General features: G+C 41.9%; 1 protein-coding gene across 4 annotated transcripts in view; it reads left to right on the top strand.

Moving 5' to 3' along the window:
• The window catches only part of ahcyl2b (adenosylhomocysteinase like 2b), a 52,316-nt gene that overhangs the window by 11,779 nt on the left and 15,564 nt on the right, over positions 1 to 24,973 (top strand). For 3 of the 4 annotated variants that reach the window (XM_085437698.1, XM_085437700.1, XM_085437699.1), the window contains exon 2: positions 22,542 to 22,650. In XM_085437698.1, the coding sequence (XP_085293824.1) occupies positions 22,542 to 22,650 (109 nt within the window). Of the gene's footprint in view, positions 1 to 20,978; positions 21,152 to 22,541; positions 22,651 to 24,973 lie in introns of those variants that run through there. The other variant, XM_085437701.1, reaches the window with a different exon arrangement.

Genomic DNA, 24,973 nt, shown 5'->3' with positions numbered 1-24,973 from the left:
TAATCCCTCGGGTGGGTTCCTCTGGGAAATTCGATTTCCAAAAAAGCACAGCACCGACAGAAGTTACAGAGTTATACACACACACATATATATAAATACAGAGACAATATAAATAAAATATACGAAGGGGATAAATAGAATAAATAGGAATAAAAATAAAAATACAAGTGAATTGCACATTTCAAGTATTGAGTCTATTGCACCGTTGACTATTTACAAAAGTATTGCACAAAAGGTATTGCACAGTGAGGTGCAGAGGCACTACAGCTTAGTTGTTCCCTCCTTTGTCCTCCTGTTTCCCCTCCCTCTCCCCTCCAGAGAGGAGTTAAACAGTCTGATGGCGTGTGGGACAAAGGAGTTTTTAAGTCTGTTAGTTCTTGTCTTTGGGAGAAGCAACCTGTCACTGAACAGACTCTTCTGGTTGTTAATGGCCGTGTGCAGAGGATGCCTGGCATTGTCCATAATGTCCATCAGTTTCTTTAATGTCCTTTTCTCTGCCACTGTCACCAGAGTGTCCAGCTTCATGCCGACCACAGAGCTAGCCCTCCTGATCAGTTTCTCCAGCCTGGATGAGTCCTTCTTTGCTGTGCTGCTCCCCCAGCACACCACAGCATAGAAAAGTACTCCAGCAACCACCGACTGGTAAAACATCCTCAGGAGCTTCCTGCAGATGTTAAAAGACCTCAGCCTCCTGAGGAAGTACAGTCGGCTTTGGGCTTTTTTATACAGGTACTCTGTGTTGCATGACCAGTCCAGTTATTGTCCACCCACAGCCCGAGGTACTTGTACTTGTTGACCACCTCCACCTCCTCCCCCTCTATCTGAACCGGCAGTGGACCTGCTCTAGACCTCCCGAAGTCCACAACCAGTTCCTTAGTCTTTGAGGTGTTGAGTTGCAGGTGGTTTGTGTGACTCCATGCGACAAAGTTCCTCACCAGACTTCTGTACTCCTCTTCCTGATCATCCCAGATACACCCCATGATGGCTGTGTCGTCTGCAAACTTCTGAATGTGGCATAATTCAGAGTTGTAGCAGAAGTCAGAGGTGTACAGGGTGAAGAGAAGAGGGGACAGCACAGTTCCCTGTGGTGCTCCTGTGCTGCTGACCACTGTGTCAGACGTGATGTCCTTCAGCCTGACGTACTGTGGTCTGTCGGTGAGGTAGTCGGAGATCCAAGCCACCAGGCAGGGGTCCACCTCCATCCTGTTCAGTTTTTCTTGAAGCATACAGGGCCGGATGGTATTAAAGGCACTGGAAAAGTCAAGAAACAGGATCCTGACCGTGCCTTTTCCCCCATCCAGGTGTGAGTGGGCTCTGTGTAGGAGGTACAGGATGGCATCCTCCACTCCGACACCCGCCTTGTATGCAAACTGTAGTGGGTCCTGGGCATGTTGTACCTGTGGTCGGAGGAGGTTGAGGAAGAGCCGCTCTAGAGTCTTCATAAGATGTGACGTCAGTGCCACCGGTCGGAAGTCATTCAGCTCATTGGGCCGGTTCTTTTAGTCATCATTTGTCGATTGTTGCGGTTTGTTTTCTCTCAGATGTGAGAGCCACATAGTCAGAGTAGAAACAATTGATTATTAAATGAGCTGATCAATAGTAATATTGATGGCTTGGTCATCTCTGTGAATGGAGGTTATTTGACCACAGCCATTGAATGGGAGTGTGAAGCCTTTGGGCACCAAACCGTGCCCTAGTTTGATTGACGTAGTGGGGGGAAAAAAAGACCCTGTTACACAACTGAATTTTGGGACTGTGCATGTGAGATAGATAAAGACTATAATTAGACTCAGTGAGATTTTCTAATAATAGAAAATCTTTTCTATTTAATGCCACAATGCCTCAATACAGTATTTCTTCTCTTAATTAGATATGATTTGAATTTGCCTGTTTTTAATTAACAAAGTCTAACAGTTTTTGGGGGTTTTTTTGTTTCTTTTTTTTCTTTTAAATCAGAATATTTTGCTTTGTCAGTTTGGGCTGAAGACTCAAAAGTTTATCAGTAATGTTTCTGGTGGTCACTGCAAGTAAAATGTGGCATTTAAAATCAGCGACACAGCAAAACGTTTCTTAAAGGACATGTGAAAGCCCCCCCCCCCACCACCACCACCACCACACCCACCCCCACTCAGAATAAGAAGGAAGAGTCATGTGAAAGAAGAAAAAAGTTCCAGAAAGGCCTGCATGTGTCCTCTCTCCCCCGTCTCTGTTAAGTAAGCAGGTAGGGTTTAATCTGTCACTAAGCCCCATCATTCATTGCCTGTTCTCCTCCAGTATCAGTGTCCCTGGGTTTTTACTGTGACTATCAGATCATATCAGAAGGACAGCGATTGTTTTAGTGGGGAGTGCTCTGTGTAGATGGCCCTGCATACTTTCCATAGTTTTATAGCAGCACTGGGATCATTTCAGGCAGTTGCAGTAAGAGAGAGGCATTCAAAAGGAAGTAGGCTCATTCAGTAATCCTCCCCTTATTATTATTATTATTATTATTATTATTATTATTTGTTTTTATGTTATTTAATTTAATTTTTTAAGATTTGAATTCTGATTCTCATGCACAGTTTGTAGGCAATAGGAAAAAACTTTTTTTTTCATTCTTTCATTTTTTTCATGTCATGTTGGACTTGGACAGCAAACCCGAGCTTTCCACTGCCTGACAGCAATTTCTGCAAAGCTTGTTTAGCCAAAATGTGAATTTCAGTCTATGCAGACGGCAAAAGGTGTGTGTGATATATATATATATTTTTTAAATGATTTATCAGTCAATTGCTGTATTATCGCAAACGGATTGCTTGCAAAATTGCCAACTTAATCCCATTCAATTGCAGAGTGATAGCAGACAGACTCCATCTTATGGCAGCATTTATGACATTTAGTGACAGTGTTGGTATGTTATAAATATAATGTTATATCATTAGATAAAACATAGATGAAATGTATTGATAACACTTAACTTTGAGGACATAATAATTATTCCTTTTTCTTTTTTAAAACTAAGAAACTTGGATTGCTTTAATACAGAACATCCCCTGTCAGTGATATGAGTACTGTCTAACTGCTGCTGCAGATCCACAGCAAACAAAACGTTCTCCCAAACAGTGCTGTAATGATATAATTCTTGTGGTAATCCTGGGGTGTCAGTTGATATGTGGGAATATTTGGAGAGTTGCAGAATAAGTTTTCCATTGTTATACAGCTACAAGTTGGTTCACACAGGTGATGTTTGTCCCTCATTTCTCCAAAGTGATTGGACAGCTAGGTCATAGGTCAGTGTCTGTCTAGTCAAAGGACATTTCTCCCCTCTTTAGGACCTGGGGGGGGTGAAAGCTTGCAACAGAAAAGACACACAGTGCTTCATTGCACTGTTGGTGCGTGTAGCTTATCTACCAATGAGGCATTGTCATTAGAAACAATTGAATAAGCACTACATGTCCCTCTTAAAGATGCACCCAGACCGAAAATACCCACAGCTCCCTCTACTCTTGTACAGTTTCATCCTGGTGAAAACTTAGAATTACAGTTCAGGTCCATTCAGTTTTGTTTCTGCAGAACCAATTCACAGTATGAGTTGTCTCTGGGTGCTTTTTATTTTAATATTTCCATTTTTGAAATAAAAAGAAAAAGAGCGAGAAGTGAATTGGTCCCCTGATGGAGTCTAGACTCAAACATCTCCTTTTGCAATGGATTAAACTAACATTTCTACAAACATTTGTGTTCATATCAATTTTAATACAACTGATTAACAAATTTAAAAAAAAGGACAACAATTTGCCAAAGTACCAGGTACGTAGCTGCTAGCTGTTCATCTACATAATGCATCTTTACTTTTTTTTTTTTTTTTGGGACACAGTATGTGCTGATGCTGCAAATAGGCTTCAGTGAAGAGCTTAAGATGGCTTTCTCTGCTGCTGACGTGGCTGCACAAAGCCTCTACCAACATATACATACTGTGTGTGTGGGCACGTGCTAGCCCATTGGTAATTGCATGTTGTCTCAGTAGCTGCCAAGTGTATGCACGGTAATGGTGGGCGCATGAGTGTGCGTATGTGTGCCTTTTTATTTACAGTCTGAATACTTGTCTGTGTGTATAAATCAGAGGGGGCATTCTTACATCATAGGCAACCTCAGGGCAGCACACTGTGCTCTGATTCTGAAACATATCCTTATACACACCACCTCACACTAGCTTGCTTCCTTCCTTCATATTTTTTCCTCCTTATTGCTCAGAGCAGTCAGAAATCTACAATTGGGTGAAAGGAAGGTAATAAAACCACCATCTGAATGTTGCAGCAGACATTAGGACAGGGCAGCACGTTTAGTTTTCTTTTTTTTCTCCAATTTTGGTTAGCTGCAGCCACTGTTTCATGATCTTAGCCCACAGAATCAGTACCTGGTGTGATCTTCTACTGCTTCAACATTTTACATGTTTTGCATTCAGAGATTCTCTTCTGCGTACCCTGTTTGCAACGAGTGGTTATTTGACTTACTGTTGCCTATCTGTCAGAAGTCTGGTCATTCTCAAACCTCTTACGCCGAGGCATTTTCTCACAGAGAACTGTTGCTCACTGGACAGACCATTCTCTGTAAACCCTAGAGATGTTTGTGTTGGAAAATCCCAGTAAATCAGTAGTTTCTGAAATACTCAGACCAGTCCATCTGTCACCAGCAATCATGCTATGTTCAAAGTTACTTGAGTAACCTTTCTTCTCCTTTCTGACGCTCAGTTTGAACTTCAGCAGCTCGTCCTGACTGTGTCCACATGCCTAAATACACTACTTACTGCCATGTGATTGACTGATTAGACCCGGACAGGTGCACCTGACTTTGCTTGGTGTGCTGTGCTGTTGTCAGCTAATACTAGCAAGTTTGGCTAGCTAGGTGGACCCTAGGTGTGTCACTACACTGTATGGCAGCATAACACAACGAGAAGCTGTTTGATTTCTGGCCACCTGCTAGTTGATGTGTTGCCTGGTTGGTGTGTTGCCGGGGTTGTGGGCGGGTGGGTGCATGGGGGCCCACCCCTGGAGCAGGGTGCCGCCGGTGCATCGAGCCGCCTGGGGGGCTCTTCAACTGGTGGGGGAGATTGTCACATCTTGCAGGAGCTTTCCTCTCCTCGGGAGCTCTCTCTGCAGGAGGGGGAGATACAGGAGAGGTGGAGGAAGATCTCAGCCTGGGTGTTTATTGTCTTATGTAGTCTGGAAGATGAGTGGATGGTGGGGTGGGTGCAGTTTTCTCTGTGGTGGGGTTGGGTGGACTGTCCCGGGCTCTGTGGGGCCGGGAGGCGCTGCTGCACTGGGCCCCAGTCTGGATGGGCCTGGGCCCCCTTTCCCTGGCGGGTCGCGGAGTATGGGGGTGCCTACTGGGGTCAGCGGGGGAGCTGGCCCCAGGGAGGGGTCACCTGCCCCTCCCTTCCTTCCCTCCCCATCTCCAGCTGCCTCCCTCTTCCCGCTCCACCACAACCACCCACACATGCAGGGCCTTGGAGTAGGGGTATGTCACCAGGGTGCAGAGGAGGCTACCCCCCCCCCCTCCCCCCCCCCCCCCCCCCTCTGTCCCCTTCTGTCTGCCTCAATTTTATCCCACAACTTAGACATTCACATTACTCACACTCTCATTACACATACATATAGGGTCTTGGGGGTGGGCACGATACACGGAATCCAAAGTACCATCAGGGTGTACACCCCACCCCTGGCGTCGTTGCCCACCTCTCAAGGTTAAATACACGTAGACATTGAGGGCTAGCAGGAGGGACCATGCGCTTACCTGCTGCTCTCTGGCAGGTAGCTCCATGCCCTCCTGGGTTTTAAATGCACCTTAGAACACACATGCATCAACACTACAATGAGCGGGTGGAGGGAGGTTTGGAGTCTTCTCTCACCCCCGTTCTCTGCGACCTGCTGGAGCGGGGGGGCTAGGAGGAGGAGTTGGCCGTCCGACTGCGGTCTGGAGTGTGGGGCCTCCCTGCTGCTGCGGAGTCGGGGCGGTCTGCCTCCCCCCACCGCAGGGAAAAGGGTAACACCATCTGGGTCTGGGTGCAGTTCCCCCTCCAGGGGCAAGGGTACCTAGACCCGGTTTGTAGAGTACGCTTGGGGAGTGTGATCGTGTGTACAGCGTCTCTTTATGTCTGTCTCCACGTTGGTTGAGTGTGGAGTAAGTGCATATGAGAGCATGAGGGGGGGAATGGATGTTTGTATCTGTGTGTGCCTGTATTTCTGTGTCTATATGTCAGGTTGGGTGTCAGGCGCCACCTCTCTGGGGACATCTCAGGTCCTCCAAGGTTTGGAGGCCTATCTCCCCCTACCACCACTTCCCCTGCCGGTGGCGGACTCCCTCAGGTGTCGGTGCGTTGGTGGTTCTTTGTGTCCGGGGATGGGCGTCCAGGTACACACCGGCTCACTCCTTGGCGGCCGCTTATCGGGGCCTGGAGCCTGGGGCTCGCTCGGGCCACTTCGGAGGTGGGGTGCCCCCGGCCTCTCGGCCTGGGGCTCGGTCACTCAGGCACGGCTGGCTGCCGGCGGAGCTCACGGGCGCGTCACTGCAACTCCCCCTGGCTTCTGCTCCGCGGCTGCTGAGTGAGCCCTCATCTGGGACTCTCCTCAGCTCTTTCTGGGACAGTGGCGCGGCTGCCCCTCTGTTGGTCTTCCTTGGTCTCTTGTGTTCTGGGTGCCTCTGGATGTCTGGAGTTTTGATCTCCTCCATACCTGCTTCATGCCCTGGAGGACGGGGCTGTGGCCCCCCCACACCCTCTAGCAGATCATAACATGAAGGAACCTTTTAAAAAAACAAGCGCGTCCATGCTCAGAGGTGTACACACGGGTGATCACACCCACAAACTACACCCTTTTTGGCTCCTACCTCAAAGCACACTGTGTTCTGTTGATCTTATGTGCTGCACAATAATGTTTAATATTTAGTATTTATTGTCATATTCCCATATATCATTGTGATGCTGTTTATTCTATTACTCTTGTTCTCTTCTGCTTGTTTTCTTTTTTCTTTCTCAGCAGGTGATCCAGGTGATTGATATATGCATTTTTTATTTCTTTTTTTTTTCTTTCTGCTCATTCTGTTGGTTTTTGTTTTTTGCCCTTCTCCCCCGTCCCTCTTCTCAGCTGTTTCTCTTTCCCTCTTTCTTTCTCCCCTTCTTTCCCCCAGTCAAATCTGTCCCGTATTCAGTAAGTGAAAATAAAATAAACAATAAAAGGTGAATCAAATGGACCATTACGGCAAGGCTGGGATGGTCAATTTGGTAAAGTAAATCCGTTGAGCATCTTTCTTTGCCTTTAGACAACAATTCTGATGGCAAAAGAGCCAAACGGGACAGGCAAAAAAAAAAAAAAAAAAAAAAAAATGGTTTCTCTGCCTTTTACTTGCTTGTCTGGTTTGTGTGTCTGCTTCTGCTTTGCCAGAGCTTGCAGACTACAGAGCCATTTCAGTAAAAGCCAGGCGTCTGCCAGAGTTCTGCCCCTGTTTTTGTGTCTGGCCTTTCCTGTGGCGTGAGTTCAGACACGATCTTAGCCACAGGCTTGTTTTTCAGATGGTTATTGTTTTGCTCCATGGTGCAGGTTGTTCTCTCCAACTATTGTTTTCTTTCTTTTTTTTCATTTTTTGTAGAAAAATCTATGCATGGGTAAGAAACCCTACTCTGTCGCCTTTAATTTCACTCTGACAAAGGCAGTTTCTCATTACAAAAGCAAAATGGACTCTTCCTTTCATGCCTGTTAAACATGTTGGTCAGTAACTTAACTTTTGTCTATGGAAGTGCCAGTGATATGCAACATTGCACAGTATTTAGACATCAGGCAAAGATGAGACTGATGGCACCCTTTAACGCAGATGTTACCTCCCTGAAGGCCGAGCAAAGATCGACAGACGGTCTGCTGCTTGCATGCGATCCAGCGGTAGCGCAGCCTGGGTGTATGACAGGCCGAGCTGTCTTCAACAGCCTCAATTGTCAGCCAAAATGTCAGTCAGCAGCGTTGTGCGTGCTTGAAGATCCAGCCACCTGTTAGCTCTGTCTGGTTGATAACATTGTTCACAAGGTGGATAAACTGTGATGGTTCATTGTAGATGTTGTGAGAATAATAGAAAAAAATGGAAAAATTCTTTCATTTTTTATTTTCGTTTTTTAAAGACTTGTCCGTCAGTACAGTTTGACTTAAATCTGAGGCTGCTGTAATCCAGCCAAGCTGTGGGCTGTGTTTGATCTCACTTCAATTACAGAGGCAGGGAAATGTGTAAAGAGAGGGAGAGCGACATAAGAAGAAAAATATATTTTTAAAATATTGTCGACACCTCTGTCTGCTGCAGTCTATTATAGGTTTTCTTCTACACAAACACAATAGTAATCCAAGAATAGCAAGTAAAACCACTGAGAAGCATGTCCACAGCTCTTACATGTGGCATCCAAGAGCAGCTTACAAAACAAGCACATAATAAACTGTGGTCGGCTCCACTCTGAATCAAGATTGTTTACGGAGGAAGAGTTGTAACAAGAATGGAGTAAAAAGAGAGAATCATTTATGGTCTCTTTTTAGTTGCTTCCTTTAGGACTGCATGTCCTCTACGGAGTGCTGCAAAGCAAGACATCCGTTGCTTTGTCTAGTACACTTCATAAAAGCCTGAAGGACTTCCTCTGCTTTAAGAACCAAGGCCAAAACACACTGTTAACAAGATGTTGTAACAATACGTGTTTCCACCAAGGTGTCTTGACGGCTCTTTGGCTTCTTTATAGTGACACACTGCTAATATCAAGAGGCCATAAAAGCTCCCGTTTCAACAATGGTGAAGTATTGAACAGTTATCGAAAACGTTAACCTTGCTGGCACACATATTAATGTTAGCCACCTAACTCCTAGCAATTACCATTAATTGTGAGTCACAAGCTAGTGTACTCCTGGTGCCAGGTGTTGTGCCAAAAAGTGATTTCCAGTGCTTGCGAAAAACTGTTGTAAATTACTTGTTGGCCTGTAATCTGTCAAATACATGTCAAACAAATCTCTCATGAATGATTAGATGCCATTATGAGCCAGAACATAGATACCTTTCACAATATTAAAGCTGTAATCAGTTCTTAGCAAAGTGACATTAATCACGTAAACATTATCATTGACATTAAAAATGTCTTTTTCAGAGGCGTTCTGGCCAAGAGGAGAGCAGCAATTTGAATGAATATAACAAAACGGTTCTATAAAGATATTTTAAGTGGCCATAAAGGACCCAATTGATTATAATGTAGATCACAATGGTAGGGACAACAAGTCAGAGCCATAGAGATACTTGAAGAACAGGTCATTTCTTCATTTTATGTATAATGCCTTAATAAGTCATGCTAAGTAGAGCCTATTTTGCAATGTGAGCAAATGTATTAGATAATAAAAAAAATAAAAAAAACAGAAACATTGGGAATCACTTTGTGGCAGATTATTACTTTTTGGCACATCACCGGTCCCAAGCATGGATAATTGGCATGTTTGCATCAGGAAGCGCATCTGGCATAAGATCTGTGTCAAATGAAACCTATGGATCCATCCACTGTTGCAACCTCTGTGGAAATAAGGGAGCAGTCAGAAGAACCTTCATCTAATATCCACATAAGCTTTTTGATTTTAACTTGTTGTCTAATAAGTTAACATTCATGTAGTACTGTTTGATATTCTAGTGTCCAGCCTTGTTGGATTATTACCTGTGTTAAGTGACTAAGAGATGGATGCCCAAGCTTGTGGCATTCAAAAACTACATTTCCCCAAAGGACCATTTACACACATAATAATTACCTATAAATGTTTTTGACCACATTGCATGAGTTGTTGCAGATGCAGATCAATTTTACAAGATATTTCTTTTTGTAATATATAGGGAGCATTTGGGTTAATTTTAATATTAGATTATATTGTATGCATGAGCATTTTGCTTTTACAACCTTTGGCACATGGGTAGGGTTCCTACTGTTTTTAACTGAGTTAAAGTCTCTACTTTTAACTAAATGACTCCCAGATTGGGGACAGTCTGACAGAAGCACTTTTAGGATTTGGTTTTGAGGACATTACCAGATATTTGTGTGGTGCGTTAAGCTGTTAACAGGACATGTTCCTTGTTTTCTTTCCTTTTTTTTTTTAAATGTCACCACTCAGTTTTCCAGACCTTATGGCAGACATTTGAACAAAGCTATTAAAAGCTCTCTGGCACTTTGATTTAAGAGAAGTGATCCTTGCTCTTAGTCTGATCTGATCCGCTTGTTTTCTCCTTTGAACTTTGTTCAGTCATCATCACCTATAATTATGTTATTATGACATAAAAACCTGATAGCCAGTCCAGCACCATGGAACAACGATCACAAAGCTTTGGTACCTGGTAAGGTGTTGAAAAAAACATTTGCAGTGAGGGGGAAGGGTGTCTTTCCTAACTAGCTTATACTCTGGAAGAGCTTAAATGAGCATGCAATCTTGTGTAGATTGCATCATTAAAAGACACCATAAGCAAGAATTTTATTCCTAAAGTCACTGACGTAATGCTTCGTGCTCATGTTTCCCTTCCTCCGTCCTGCCCAGGCTGCTGTTTTATTATAATGTTTTTGCTTAAAACTTGTGTTTGGCTAAGACAAGTCTGCTATTTATATACCTCTCAAAAACTATAATTAGCAAACTGTTCATTTTCTTCTGTTTTATGGTGGTAAAATATAACTTGCTATAATATCAGGATATGACTTCTGTAAAAATATCAGCACAGAAATACATTTGAAGCAATTGAGATTTCCCCCAGAGAAGAGCAGCAGCAAAGGAGGTATAAACAGCAAGTTTCCTACTGGCCTTATGGAGAATACTTCCTTCCCTCTTCTCCTCTTGGGTTTCCTCTCAAAGGACTGTGCATCAGGCTTCTACAGGCCTAGCTTAGGTTACCTCAACTGTTTACCTTCCTTCTTTTACATAGACACTAGGGGTAGGTAATATGTCAGTCACTGTCACTTCAATCATCAGTGATTGCTAATATATCAGTGGAGGAGCTAAGTGTGTCCTGGCTTATGGTTGCTTGTGCTGGCAAGCTGTGGGTACTAAAAGAAGGATGAAGGGTGCTTTAGAGCCTCTAAATAAACAAACAGGTGGCGATAGCATATGCTGGTAAATGTTCATAGGAGAACCCATCAACCATACTAAAACAGTCTAGCAATTATACTGTTTTACTGTTGCTATAATTGTAATATATACACACGTCCCTCAGTCTTGTCCCTTCATTCTGAGGCTCAGTCTGTGTGTGACTTTTTATGGTGTAATAAAAGTACTTAAAAGTCTGTTCATACTTGAAACCCTTAAATTCACCTCTTGAATATTTATCAAATGTGGATCCCCATAATTATAACGGCACCCTAACATATTAACTCTACAAGTCTCCTCATGATCCTGCTGGAAGTTTCTAAATAAATGTCCATTTTCTTCCCCTCATCCGAAGTTGGCTTGCTTTGGTAGCAGGCTGAGGAGGGTTTTCCAGGCACCCTTTTTCCTAGCAGTATAGCAGGTTCATCCTAGGGGATTGTGGGACACTCCCAGACCAAATGAGCAATATAGTCCTGCGTCTATCCTGCTGTCTCCTCTCAGCCGGGCGAGTGCAGACCTCAGGGAGAATTTTGACCTCCAGATCAGCTCTCTGTTCACCACAGCAATCTGGTACAGTGCCCGCATTACTGCTGATATTGCAGCAATACACACTTCCACCTGTCGCTCCACCTTCCCATCACTCATTAACAAGATCCCAGGATACTTAAAACTTGCTTGGGTTATCCATCCTTCCAAAAAGCTTGCAATGTGCACACTGGGTGTTTTTACTTGTTTACCAGAATAGCTGTATTTGAAAACCTGCATAAAATTATAACTGTTATACTGTTAAATACTCATCGGAGCTGTTGGGTGAGTTTTATCCATTTTGGGGATGCGCACAATCCAACAGTGTCATTCAGATGACCACACATGGGGTCTCAGTATCTCTGACACAAACATTCACTGTTTGCTCCATGAGAACAATGGCTCTTTGGTTTTAGGTGGAGGAGCATTAAATGATATGGCCCATGATCATCTACATAAGTGCTTTGGGGCCCAGAAACATCAGACAAAGGTTTTAAGCTGGTTTGTGATTATTTGGTCAGCATCATGTATTTTTAGAGTGGTAATTATAGATGGTTGGCAGTTTGAACAGCTGCAGTGAGGCGATAAAAATTGACAGGTTATGTGGGAGTGAGTGAATAAGACTTCAATTATGAGAGACAGGGCTCAAGTCTTCTTTTGCCTCAATCCTTTATATACCCACTCCTCTTCCTCACTCAGCCCCTGTCTCTTTCTGTTCCTGATGTGGCTAAAACTTTTATAGATGATGACACGTGCAGTTCGAAGGCAAGATTTGACACCAGATTGGAGAACGGACTGACAAGTGTCCACACAGATGCAAAGCAAAAAATAAATAAGTGTAAAAAACAGACCAGCTCAAGGTGATTGCAAATTGTGCCACTGTAAGAAAGAAAAAAAAAAAGGCACAATAAAAAGAACTTTTGCAGCACCGATCCTGGCAAATGGAGCCAACGTGAGCTGGCCAATTTTCCCTGTCATCATCATTAAATTTCAATTTTCTTTCTAGTACATTACCTTCTCATCAGTGTTTGTTAGCATGCTCCTCTCTGTCTGTCTCCTTCTGTCTTTCACTTACGATTACTCATTTTGGAACACATGCCAATCTGTGTAGAAGCCTCACACCGTGAGACGAGAGGCTCCGTATCTGTTTATTATTCACGTCAGTTAGCACCTGAAGCAGGTCGAATGGGAAATGAACATCCACCACCGTATGCTGATGAGATCTGGATAGGCTGACAATTTTATCTCATGTGTGTGCCAATGAGGCAATCTTGTGGGCCGTGTAATAGAGGTGCCATAAGGTTTGAATCCCTTCCAAGCAAGTTAGCAATTGAACGTGAGATGGTTACTTTCTAATGAAAGTCCACAGTTCAACTCAGTAGGTTCAGTGCGGTCGTTGCTGCAGGGGTCGCCGCTGCAGGGGTCACCGCTCCAGCCCATTACCCCGTCGTGTGACCGAGATCAATGGTTCGGAAAAACACAGATTTGATCTCTTCTGGTGTGAAGCCACCTTTGAAAAAACAAAAAAATTAAAACAAAACTCAAGCTGCCAAACCATACACACGGCTCATCGAAAGAGCTGCTTGCTTTGCTCTCGTTTCTAGCCAAACATCTGATTTACGGGAACTCGAATGTTTTTAGAAGAAATTTGCATGCAGAGCCTTCAGAAACACAGCTGTGAAGACATCACTGTATGTTTTGCATTGTGTAGCATAGCATGCCAGCTTGTGTCCCTACAGTCACAGCTGAGTACACACACAGCCTTTATTTGTGAAATATTTTTCCTTGTTGGAAAAACTACAACCCCCCCTACAACCCTCTCAGTATTTCCTACAGAGCGATGTTTTAAAACTGCACTTTTTTGCTCGAACAGCCACCCAAACTGCAAGTTGAATATGTAAAAGAATTGATTAGCAAAGTAATTGTTTGCATTTTAATCACTTTTTGAAGATGTTTTGTTGCTAGTGGACATTCAGGGCTTCAGTTGCCCGACTGTAAAATGTCAATCATTAGTATCTTGCACTGTCATTGGTAGTCACTTCAATAATTTGCCCTGAAGTTTATCTTAAAACGTGTCCATTTCACCTGAGTGCACACAACAGTCTCTGTCTGAAGTCTCAGTTGAATTTGATTAATTACCACTAGAATTTTACCCTTCATGCAGGATTTTTCGGACAAAGAATACATTTTATTGATTTATTTTTTATGACCCTACAAAGTTTTCATCCTGAGACAGAAAAATCAGCAGCATCGAAGTACTTAATTTTTTATTCCATATTGATTTTCCATATTGATACTAAAGTTTGAATCTCAGTGACATCAATGTCATGTTTTCTGAAAATCATGTGAATGTGGTAACTTGAGAAAGATATGACCTAGGATTTTCTAATCTAATTGACATAGGTGCTTCTCCTAAAAGGCTGAGGGATAGCGCTGAGGGCCATCAGTATTTTGAAACCAATTTTGTTAATCTGGGTTTCATTTATGAAGCATAAAGATATTTTGGTTTATGAAATGGTCAAAAAAGACTTACTGCCTTTTAGAATGTTAAACCATCACATCTGATTTTTGTGTTGCCCTGAAAAGGCATTTCAAAGCTGGGAAAATTCCTGATGAACCTGAAGTACCTCAGGTTCTTTCAGCCAAAGGGAACATTTTGTACTCCCACACACGCACACAGAAAGGCATATTGGGCAGGACTCTTTGGCTCCCCACAGTTATCAGGTGTTGTGGGGATGCCGAATAAGCCCTCCCTCCCTTCCTGTTGGCTTGTCAATCAGTGGCAAAGGCCAGCACTGAAGACACCAGGCTTAAAGTCTGCACGGTCATTGTCCCGTCACCTCACTGCTGGTTTAAAGTCCTTGTTCGAGGCATACGTGTTATGATGTGTGACTAAACATCAAATTAATCTTTAAAGCTTTCGTCTAGAATTCCTTGAAATACTCAGAAATGGCTAAACATTAATTTTAGAAGATGAAATGTTTTCCTTGGTGGAGTGATGCCAAAGGCAGAGTGCAGAGCTTGGCATTTTGCACTTGCTCTGTGCTTTGTTCTGAGCAGAAATGTATTACAAAAATATTAAGTGACCAACGTCATTACAAGCCACTTAGCAGTTAGAGCCAAGCTTTTAGCTTTGGTTTGTGCTTGGTCTCTTTATTGGCTTATTTATGTGTTTTTTTATTCAAGATTGCAGGGTGCCATTTTTTTTAAGGTAGTTAGCTGGTGTCTCATCTTTTGCAGCTTTCATACCAAAAAACAACCAAACTGGTTAAAAGAGGGAGGCATTTTTTTCCTCCTGCTGCTGGAGCTGAAAAGCCTGCTGTACTCAAGACTTCAGTGAGCATGGGTGTATTTTCTTTCCCTCAAACAAAAAACCACCAGCTGTTCTGACCTTCTGTGCTAGTCAGAAGAAAGCTTGCTTAAAAGTGAGTGTGGTCTTAGAGAGGAAGAGAGTAGGATAGGGCATAAATGTTTTTTGTTTTTTTGAGAGCGGGTGAACTAAAAAAATTCTTCAAGGCCCCAAAAGATAAATGATGATCATTTTTAACTGTGAATCATGCCACGTTATTCTACTAGAATCAGAGAATAACAATATGGTGTGTGAAGTGAATATTATATGTTCTTTTAAAGATAAAACCTTGTCCAAATGAATTATAATAAGGAGTAACTTCTTCCTGTTTCTCCCTTTTTATAAAGGCATGATTTATTTTTTTTTACCTGAGGTGCTTCAGTAACATTTCATTCAACTCTTTAAGCAAAATATTAAAAATAGCAACATCACAGGTTAACAGGTGATGTCAGGCAGGAGTTTCCATGGACTGTTATTTTTGCAGACTATACTTATGGGCGATCGTGGCTCAAGAGTTGGGAGTTCGTCTTGTAATCGGAAGGTTGCCGGTTCGAGCCCCGGCTTGGACAGTCTCGGTCGTTGTGTCCTTGGGCAAGACACTTCACCCGTTGCCTACTGGTGGTGGTCAGAGGGCCCGGTGGCGCCAGTGTCCGGCAGCCTCGCCTCTGTCAGTGCGCCCCAGGGTGGCTGTGGCTACAATGTAGCTTGCCATCACCAGTGTGTGAATGTGTGTGTGAATGGGTGGATGACTGGATATGTAAAGCGCTTTGGGGTCCTTAGGGACTAGTAAAGCGCTATATAAATACAGGCCATTTACCATTTACCATACTGTTATCTGTAGAGGAGGGAACAGGTGGAGATATGCTCTGGAGAAAAGAGGATTGACGGTGGATGACTTTGGCTGGTCAACCATCCAAAGCTACAGATGAGCACAAGAGAGGTGAAGAAGAGAGTGCAGGCAGGTGGAGGGGTTGGAGAAGAGCGTTGGCGTTAATCGTAACAAATGGTACCAAGGTTAAAGGGCATGTTTAAGAGATGGCAGTGAAACCTGCTATGATGGTGGTTTATGATGTATGGATATGATGGATGTGGCAGGGTATCCTCCCAAGGTTTTGTTCAGAATGACTAGGATGGAAAGGATTAGAAATGAGTACATCAGAGGGAAAGCTCAGGTTGAGTGGTTTAGACGCAAATAGAGGCAAAGCTGAGTTTGGAAATGTGCAGAGCAGATAGCAGACATCTGGGTGGAAAAGATGAAGCTATGAGGTAGGAGGGAAGGTGAAGGGGGTTGGCGTGACAAGAGGATGCTAGGGATAGGTTGAAATGGAGGCAGATGATTACCTGTAGTGACCCCTAAAGTGAGCAGCAGAAAGAAGGTAAAGATGTCAGCGTATAGCTGTACCTTAAAGAGCTGTAAATCCTCTTATTGACATTCACAAGCCAAAGCAGGTATAAGGCAAGTGCACTGTTGTATTGATATGTTGTATATCTTCAAAGTGTATTTGTATACAAAAACATGACAAACATGTTTTTTTGTTTTGTTTTTTTACAGTGTATTCATAAGTGCTAAATATTGCTATCTTCACCTCTGTGATTAATAACAGAGCATGTTTGTTAAGTCACTTGTCACTTCAAATTTCTGTTGATAGTCTAGCAGGATGAGATGAATCCACGGTGTTTGTGGGGAAATCAAAACAGTACCATATCTCGTCAGATCTGATGCTGCATCTGTGTCTGTTTTCATTTTCTCTCTCCCAGAGGGGTCTCTGTTTTTTCACAACGCCAGCCTAGATGTTCTTTGCGCTGTACCACAGTTCCCTTGGCACTCAGCTAGCTTGTTGACTGTGTTCAACGGGAGATTCCCCCCACCCAGTTCTAAAACATGTCGTCTTACCACAAATTTAAAACAAATCTGTCATTTCCAGAGGGCTGCAGAGCCCAGCTGAATGTGCCAGGAGCCAGGATTTAGATGTTGTGATATTTATGGTTTCATTGTGGGTATCGCCATATGAATTACATAAACAGATGGGGCATAAAGCCTGCGTGTTTGATCTCTGATGTTAGATGACAGATGTATTCCAGCATGGATGCTTCGCAGCACTTTAGGGCTTCCATTTAGAGTTAAGGGGTTATAGATTATTAGGAGTTAAGCTTAGGCCTCCACCCCAACCCCACGACTGGAAAGATTATATTTGTCCTCCAGCGAGCACAAACATATAAAACGATGCTGCATCTGTGTCTGTCCAATTCAGCATAAGAGCTCAATAGCATCTTATACTGAATTGGAATAGCCCATTCAAAGACACTTGTAACAAAGGAGCACATGGCTTTAAATAGAGCTCTTTTCATCTCTTTTCCTCATTGTGCACATGCGTCTATATAAGCGACTGCTAGAAAACAAGTGCATACCAAGTGCTCCTCATCCCCTTTCTTCTGTGGTTGTATTGGTGGCTCATGGTCACTGCTGGATACACGATTGTGTCCCATGTGGGCAAGTGCTGAATATTGAACATGTATTATTCATAAATCATTAGCTACCCAATCAATCTGTTATGTAAAAGAGTTCCTGCGGGGTGTGAAAGCTGGATAGAAAGTGGAAGATTAGGAATGTCATGGAGGGGAAAGCCAAGAGATGAACATTGTTGCTTAAGGCAGATTAGTCTGAAATATTTTTATTACCTGCATACAACCCACATCACAACACGAACTCCACGTTTATGGCTCTTCCAGTGTCGCAACCTGCAAACATGCTGGAGTTCTGCAGCAGTGCCGGTGCTGTCTGAAAGGAAACCTAGTATAAAAAAAGTGAGTGATTCTTATAGAGCCAGGTGATAAAACGATAAAAATAATTATCGTGCAAAAACTTTCCAAGATGGCATTACTAAACAAGGTCAATATAAACTGCATGGAGCTTATCCAAATCCTTTTTTTTTTTTTTTTTTTACTGACAACACTGAAGGCCAATGACAGTAAGAATAGTCAGCACATGTGCTAACGTTTGGGCTGCTACACACTACAGTATATTAGGAATTCGAGTGAGATAAAAGAGAAAATGAGAACAAAGACTGTTATTGAAAAATCAAACGACTTTGTTACCAAATATGACACTGCAGTGGATACAACCTGATACTCAAAGGATTAGGACACTATTGAGGAATTAATGTGGCGATATTTTGGCTATTTAAAGTCTGACAAAGAAGCAGAGCAGTATACACTGTAAACTGTGTTGAAAACATGTTTCCACAATGGCGGCTTACACACATTACAAGACACGATGTCGGTAAACATGGTCCAAAATGTCATATTTTAAGCAGCTGAGTGCAAAGCGCACACCTGGCCCATTTATGAGCCTCACTACCCAGTACTGCACTTCATGTGGCCAACAATTTGAAAGAGTTTGTCTATATACTACAACAGTATTTATTTAAAATACAGTTACAGTGTTGCAGTACATTTATCATGTTCAGCTTATGACAAACTCATGAAGTTCATTTTGGTTTAAATATATATATCGTGATTATATATCAATATTGACTGATGTGAGGAGGGAAAATCACCAAGATTTTTTTTCTCCATTTTTACCCAGTCTTGGATCATTATATGAGAGACTATTACAGACATATATATTGTAAATAATCAGAGGATACTGAATTACACAGTGGCCTTTCTTCTCCAGGTATTTGACAAATTGAATGACATTGACACACAAAAGCTGTTTGCCTCTGAAAATAGCTTTTTATATGTTGGGACTTGTACAGCCATTCCTGAGTGGCTAATATATGAGCACAGGAGAAGCATGCTGCTGACTCCATTCGCTGTTTTCACTGCCTTCAGCTACAAGTGTCTTTTGGGTTCTTTGATCTCAAATCACTGTGGGCCTTCACCTCAACCATCCCCAATTTTGCCTAAAAATATTATGTTCCCATTTTTGGACTTCTATATAATGATTTTTTTATTTCAAATACTTTTCGAAATACTTTTGTCAAACCACTTGCAGCAATTTTCTTGTTGTTTTTGTTTGAACATGAATATCTCAAAAACTAAAGATACAAACCTGAAATTTTCAGTGCCCTTTCTTACCATCAAAATGAATCAATAGCTGTGAAATTGGGATAGACGGATCAAAAAACGTCTCAGTATTGAGGACTAAAAAAAAACAAAAAACTTAAGCAGTCTTATAAAGCCCCGTATTTGACCGCAGACTCATTAGAATTAAACATTAAAAAGATGTCAAAACACAATTGGTGACAATTTCTGAATAGTATATAGTTGAATTTCACAATAATGCAAAACAAAACATGCTGAATACATTTTTACATGAAATTCTTAGTCAAAAAAAGAAGAAAATGCTATTTTCTTCATTACACTTGTTCAAGCTGTGGACCATAAAATGTTTATGCAAATCAGAGATGGTCAAACTGAAAATAGTTTATTATTTGAGATTGAAGGACCATCTTAGAATCTGTCAGGTTACTGTAAAGTCCTCTCTAATCTAACCAGTATGTGATCACTCATAACAACAGCCCTTCATTCAGACTTGCCACTCGTGGTGAGCAGTAAGCTGCAGGAACACCTAACCAGAATTTGGCTGACGGGTTATTGTACGCGGATGAGCACCAGCTCATTCATTACTTTGAGTTTATTTGCAGACTTTTATTGCCACAAGCTGAAATACAGATTTAAACCTTTTCTCACAGATGAGGTGTTTAGCACTGCAAGCAGAATTGGTCTATAAATGGCGCTGTGTCATTCACATATAAGCCACTTTGAATTTTATGATCCTGCCCCTCGCACCCAGTGTCTGAGTGAGAGAGCTGATTTCTGATTGAGACTCGAGCTCAGAGACATATGTTATAACTTGACTATGTACACTTGTAATTTGTGCATGGCTGTCTGTTAATGCATGCACTGGATTAATAGACTTGAGCTATGGTAGAAGTGGTGCATAAATATTACTGGATTCACACTGATAAGATTGCAGGTGTGCCAGCGATGGAAAAGTGACAGATTTCACTGATTCACATTCATATAGTATGCGTTTAATGGAAAGGAGTTTTAATAGCTTTTAGACAATGCTTACCCCATACCTTAGTAATAAAAACCCTGTTAATTCTGTGCTTTTCAAAGATTAGCTAGGGAATAGAAATCAGAACTGAATGGGTTACGTTTGGGTTGTTCTTCTCATGCTGTTTGCTTGTTCTCATTTTACACAGGAATAAGTGAACCACTGTGCCATTCTCTCTGGCAGTAGCCCCTGTTTCCTTTGTGCCCTGTGGTAATCTTGTCCCAAAAAACATCCAATAAGCCCTCTATCCCCAGCTCCTAAAATGACCTGCAATCCTTCAGTGCAACTCTGAGCTCTTAAAGCCCCTCATTTAATCTCCCATCCAATAAACTTTCGAGACCAGCATACCCATTACAGGTTGCATGAGGTCAGCGATGTTTGCACCAATGGCTGCCCTTGTAAATAACATAAAGCAGCAGTTCTGACTTGTTCTGCTTGTGTTGTTTTGGAATCTTCTATGTTCCAAAGAACAACAGTTTAATCCTCATATTTTTATTTATTTATCTTCTTGTATGATGGCCATTTTTAATCACAGTGCTGATAAGAGTGGAGCTCAATCGAAATTACTTCCTTTCAAGATTAACTGTAATCACTGTAGTTTTTAACCTAACCTCTTCTTCTGTATGCTAATGAGCATTTCCATTCATTAAGAGAGTTTATAAGGATGTATAGATGGCTCATTCCAGTCCTTTTCTATCACTGCTTCCTTTCTTAATGCTCTTAGTTTGTTGGCTACATGTCTTGGGTCAGCAAGGGCAAAGCTTAGTTTTGATGGCAGCGATTCAGCCTGCGCTTGAACAATTGACAATTAAACAAGAATACTGAGGTAGGAGAGAGGGAAGGGGAAAAAATGAAAGGAAGGGAAAACAATTCATTGCATTGTGTTGTTGGCACATGGGCGGAGCAGTTTGGGCTGGTTTACAGAAAAGGAAAGGCTAAAAAGAGGCAGAGGGCAAGAGGTGCAGCCACTGAAATGATCATTGAAAGATGATGTCCCGTCAATGCACAAGGCCCTGAATCAAACACGCACTGTACTTGGCAGTTCGTCCCACACACACACACGTGGCAATGTTGAAGAAGGAAAAGAGTGGGGAGAGCAGTGAGCGCTGTGTGAAAAAGGTAAGGAGAATGGATGAGAAGTGGATTAGTCTGATTTATGACGTGTTATTTATTGAGATTAAAATGATATTGAGAGTATCGGTGCTTGGGTGGAATTGAAATGGAAGGAGAAATGCTCAGCTAATCAGCTAGCATCCTAACCAGATAATTTGTGATGAGTTTTAACTATTTAACTTGCCCAGCTGCATGTGCAGTTTGGCTTTCTGAGAGCTTTAATGCTGCATTGCTTTCCTTTCCATGCCTGTTTATTAAGGTGCACATTCTCCAGGCTGAATCACCAGGGTTTGGGCTCTACTTAAGAAATGCCTCAGAGATCACAAAGCAAAAAATGGGGGAAATGTGTATATTGCTGATGATTTCAGATCGTAGAGGTGACTTTTGAGTGAACAGCAGCTCTCGCTCATGAAATTTACCGAATGTCTCCACACATTATGAGAATAGATAAGTCAATACATACAAAGCCTCCTGGTATTTTACTCGTACATGCGCACACACACACACACACACACACACACACTCAAGAACCTGAAAATTTTCAAGGACATCTTTTTGTGAGGATGAAAATTATTTAAAAATGAGTACATGCTCAAAGAACTGATGCTCTTTCAGCTGCTTTTTTTTTTTTTTTTTTTTTTTTTTTTGCCTTGTGCAACATCCATTAGACATCCATGTGGCAATGTAAAAGCCTTTCTTTCTATGAATTTATGGACACCATTATTGCTCATTTAATAAAAGCAACCTGACTAATAAAAAGAGGTTTTAATGCATATACACACACACACACTGGCAGTTTTTGTTCTTGTCGTGTGGCTTTATTGTAGGAATAAGTCAGCCATTCATGTGCTGTAATATTATCACTGGATGAATTATGATGCACCAAGTCATTGGCTTTGATGCAACACTGAAAGATAGGCTCATGGTCAGTTTAGTGTCCTGAAAGCGGCAAATAGCCAAACACATCCCGCTCATTTTCACAGAACCAGAATGAACTGGTGCACCTCGCGTGGCCTTGTCACTGCTTGATAATAGCCTCATTGTCTCTTTTATCTTTCAGAGTCAGAGTGAACTCAAAGGCAGTCTCCCTCCTCAGAGACTATAGTGAACTTGTTCTCTCTCTGTTTATTGCCTGTCTTATTTATCTATTTTATTGATCTTCTCTTATCTGTAAAACATTTTTCACTCAGGATAGCATTCTCTTAATCAGGAGCTTAACATGAACCTAGAGTAACCTGAGCTAAAAAGCAATCAGTTTATTAAAGATGCAAAGTTTTCTTTTCCTGGCTTTCAAATTGCTTTGTGAGTCCTGTTTGTGAATAGTTTGATTTAAATACATTTTTCAAAGCTCAATTCAGATTGCCTGAATGTTTCTGCTCTCCTTCTCCACCAACAGATCCAGTTTGCAGACCAGAAACAGGAGTTCAACAAGCGTCCCTCCAAGATCGGACGGCGCTCTCTGTCCCGCTCCATCTCCCAGTCCTCCACAGACAGCTACAGCTCAGGTAAACAGACAGATTTTATGTTTGGGTGACTCATCCTGATTATGATAGCTATTATTTTTGGTGTCAGTGTGCTCACAGTAATGTCTTGTCATCGACTCAAGTAACATTATTCTTACCTGCTCAGCTCCACTCTTCTCAGTTTGTGTCCTCATGAAACAAAGAGCACAGGAGTGAGACTTGAAAGTTGGTAGCATGGTAGAGGCTCTCACACTGAGCCAAATAAAGTCGGCCTTGTTGGGAAGTTGCGAGCAGTGGTGGAAGAAACGCTGAACAAAATATAGCAGGGCCGTGCAAGCCTTGTTGGCACAGACATCTAAGACTAAAGCAGTGTCTTTACAGCACAAAGTAAATAGACTAAAATGACCTGTTTGTTTAAGTATATAGTGCAGACTTCATCACAGTGTCTCTCTTTCGCCATACCTGCATTCCTGTCTTAAACTATAGCCTGTTACTCAATCACTTTACCTTGCTGCTTATCTGATATTCCAGGGGGATGTTAAATTTTCCATTGAGTTCCACCTGGATGAATGGTTGACTGGACTTATCTACCACTTCTGTCCTTGTGTTTCTAGCACTCTTTCTCACACTCAGACCCTGGGTTTATGTGAAACTGTGGGCCCTGTGTTAGAGGATTAGCAGGTGCTGAAGCATTGGGTGTGGCTGAAACCAAATAGGATGGGAGAGCCAAACCATCGCCCTATTGGTGATTAACTGGAAAGCTGGTAAAGATAAATATGCCAATAGTCTAAAAAGAGTTTTAGCTGGCAGCTAGTATCAGCAACTGTAAGGTGTAGTTTTATGTCTTACAGTACAAGTTTCATTGTATGTATAGATAAGGGGTTTCTTTGTTTTGTAAATTTGGTTTAAGTATGCATTGTCATGATGTTATGATTTTCTTTGGGAGTAACCAGGAGAGACAGGCTGAGTGATTTGGAGACAATACACTCTGTGTATGATTAGTTTAAGTTCAAGCTGCAACGATTTATCGAGTAACTAGGAAAAACGTGGTTGTTTAAAAAATGTTTTTTTAATCTTTTGCTTTCTTTCATCCAGAATTAATTTAACGAATAAAAGCACATAAGGTGGTTAAAGTTAGGAGTAAACGAGTCACACTGATGATGTAGAGGTCTCAAATACTCATCACTAATATAACTGATAGCTGTAGCCATAGTTTGAGTAGATTGATGCAACACTCCTGTATATTTGGAAATGGTTAACATGGCTCTGCTCAAATACCACAGAAAACAAGAAGGGACAAGGGAGCAAAGGTTCTTTATAAATCGGTCACTATAATCCTGGCTTTCCTTTCCTTCTCAGTTATCAGTCGTTTTTAAATGCGATATTGCATAAGCCACTTGGACTCGGGCTCTTTTGATGTCCTGCTGTGTGTCAGAGTCACGGGCCACATAACTTTAAACGACACCATTTAACATGATGAATTAATCTGCATGATGGCGCTAGGACAGACAGATGGATGGCAAACGGACACATGGACTGTCAGTCAGTATTAGTGCATGTGCATAATGGATCCCTCAGGTCAGGGGTGCAAAAGAAGAAGAAAAGCCCCTGCATCAGTACTTTTATTCAGAGAAGATGAGGCGTTTCGGCTCTGTAACTTCCCACTGGCACATTTGCAGACAGCTCTGTGTTTTCATAGGCGCTTGTTGGGGTCAGCTGAGAAGGCGACATTGTGTTTCTTTCCCTTTCTTTCTTCCTGTTTGAGCCTGGTTTCAGACTCCAGTACAGAATCCTTGTGCTGCTTTTTTTTCCCCGCTCTTCCTCCTCGGCTGATTCCCTGTCTTTCCTCATAATTCCCTCACTGGAGTGATTCTGATTTCTCTGATGGCTCCCACAGTACAGAGACTACAGCAAGCACCAGTCACACAGCTTCCCCCGAACCACTTTAGTTTAGGATCCTTTGATTAGGGTTCTTTTTAAAGCTGGTGGTCCTAGTCTGTAAAGCAGAACCAACACATTTACAGTACATTGTAAATAATGTCATGACAGTACAGGTTCCAGGTAAAGTTAACATGTAGCTGAAGTTTATAGCCACTGTAAAGCAGATCGAGGCTAAGGCTTCTTAGTTTGGATGTTTTTAAGCTTTTTTAGATTTTGTGTTTCTTGAGAAGAATTTCATCATGCAAAACCTTTTTCCCCTCACCTGGTTTTGTCCCAACGTGTTTTGGAAGTAGGACGGAAGGGTATTTTTTTTTTCATTGATAGATGATTTGTTTTTCAGTTTTGGGCATTTAGATTTTTTTTTTTTTTATTATTTTTTTATTATTATTATTTCAAATCAACTCACTAATCATGTTTTACTTCA

This window comes from Copadichromis virginalis, linkage group LG17 (assembly GCF_057382275.1).
Source record: "Copadichromis virginalis isolate Kocher_CV1m ecotype Utaka linkage group LG17, C_Virginalis_male_GT1.1, whole genome shotgun sequence".
Taxonomy (NCBI): Eukaryota; Metazoa; Chordata; class Actinopteri; order Cichliformes; family Cichlidae; genus Copadichromis; species Copadichromis virginalis.
The sequence above is the reverse complement of the archived record's forward strand: the minus strand, read 5'-3'. Positions and strand labels throughout refer to the sequence as shown.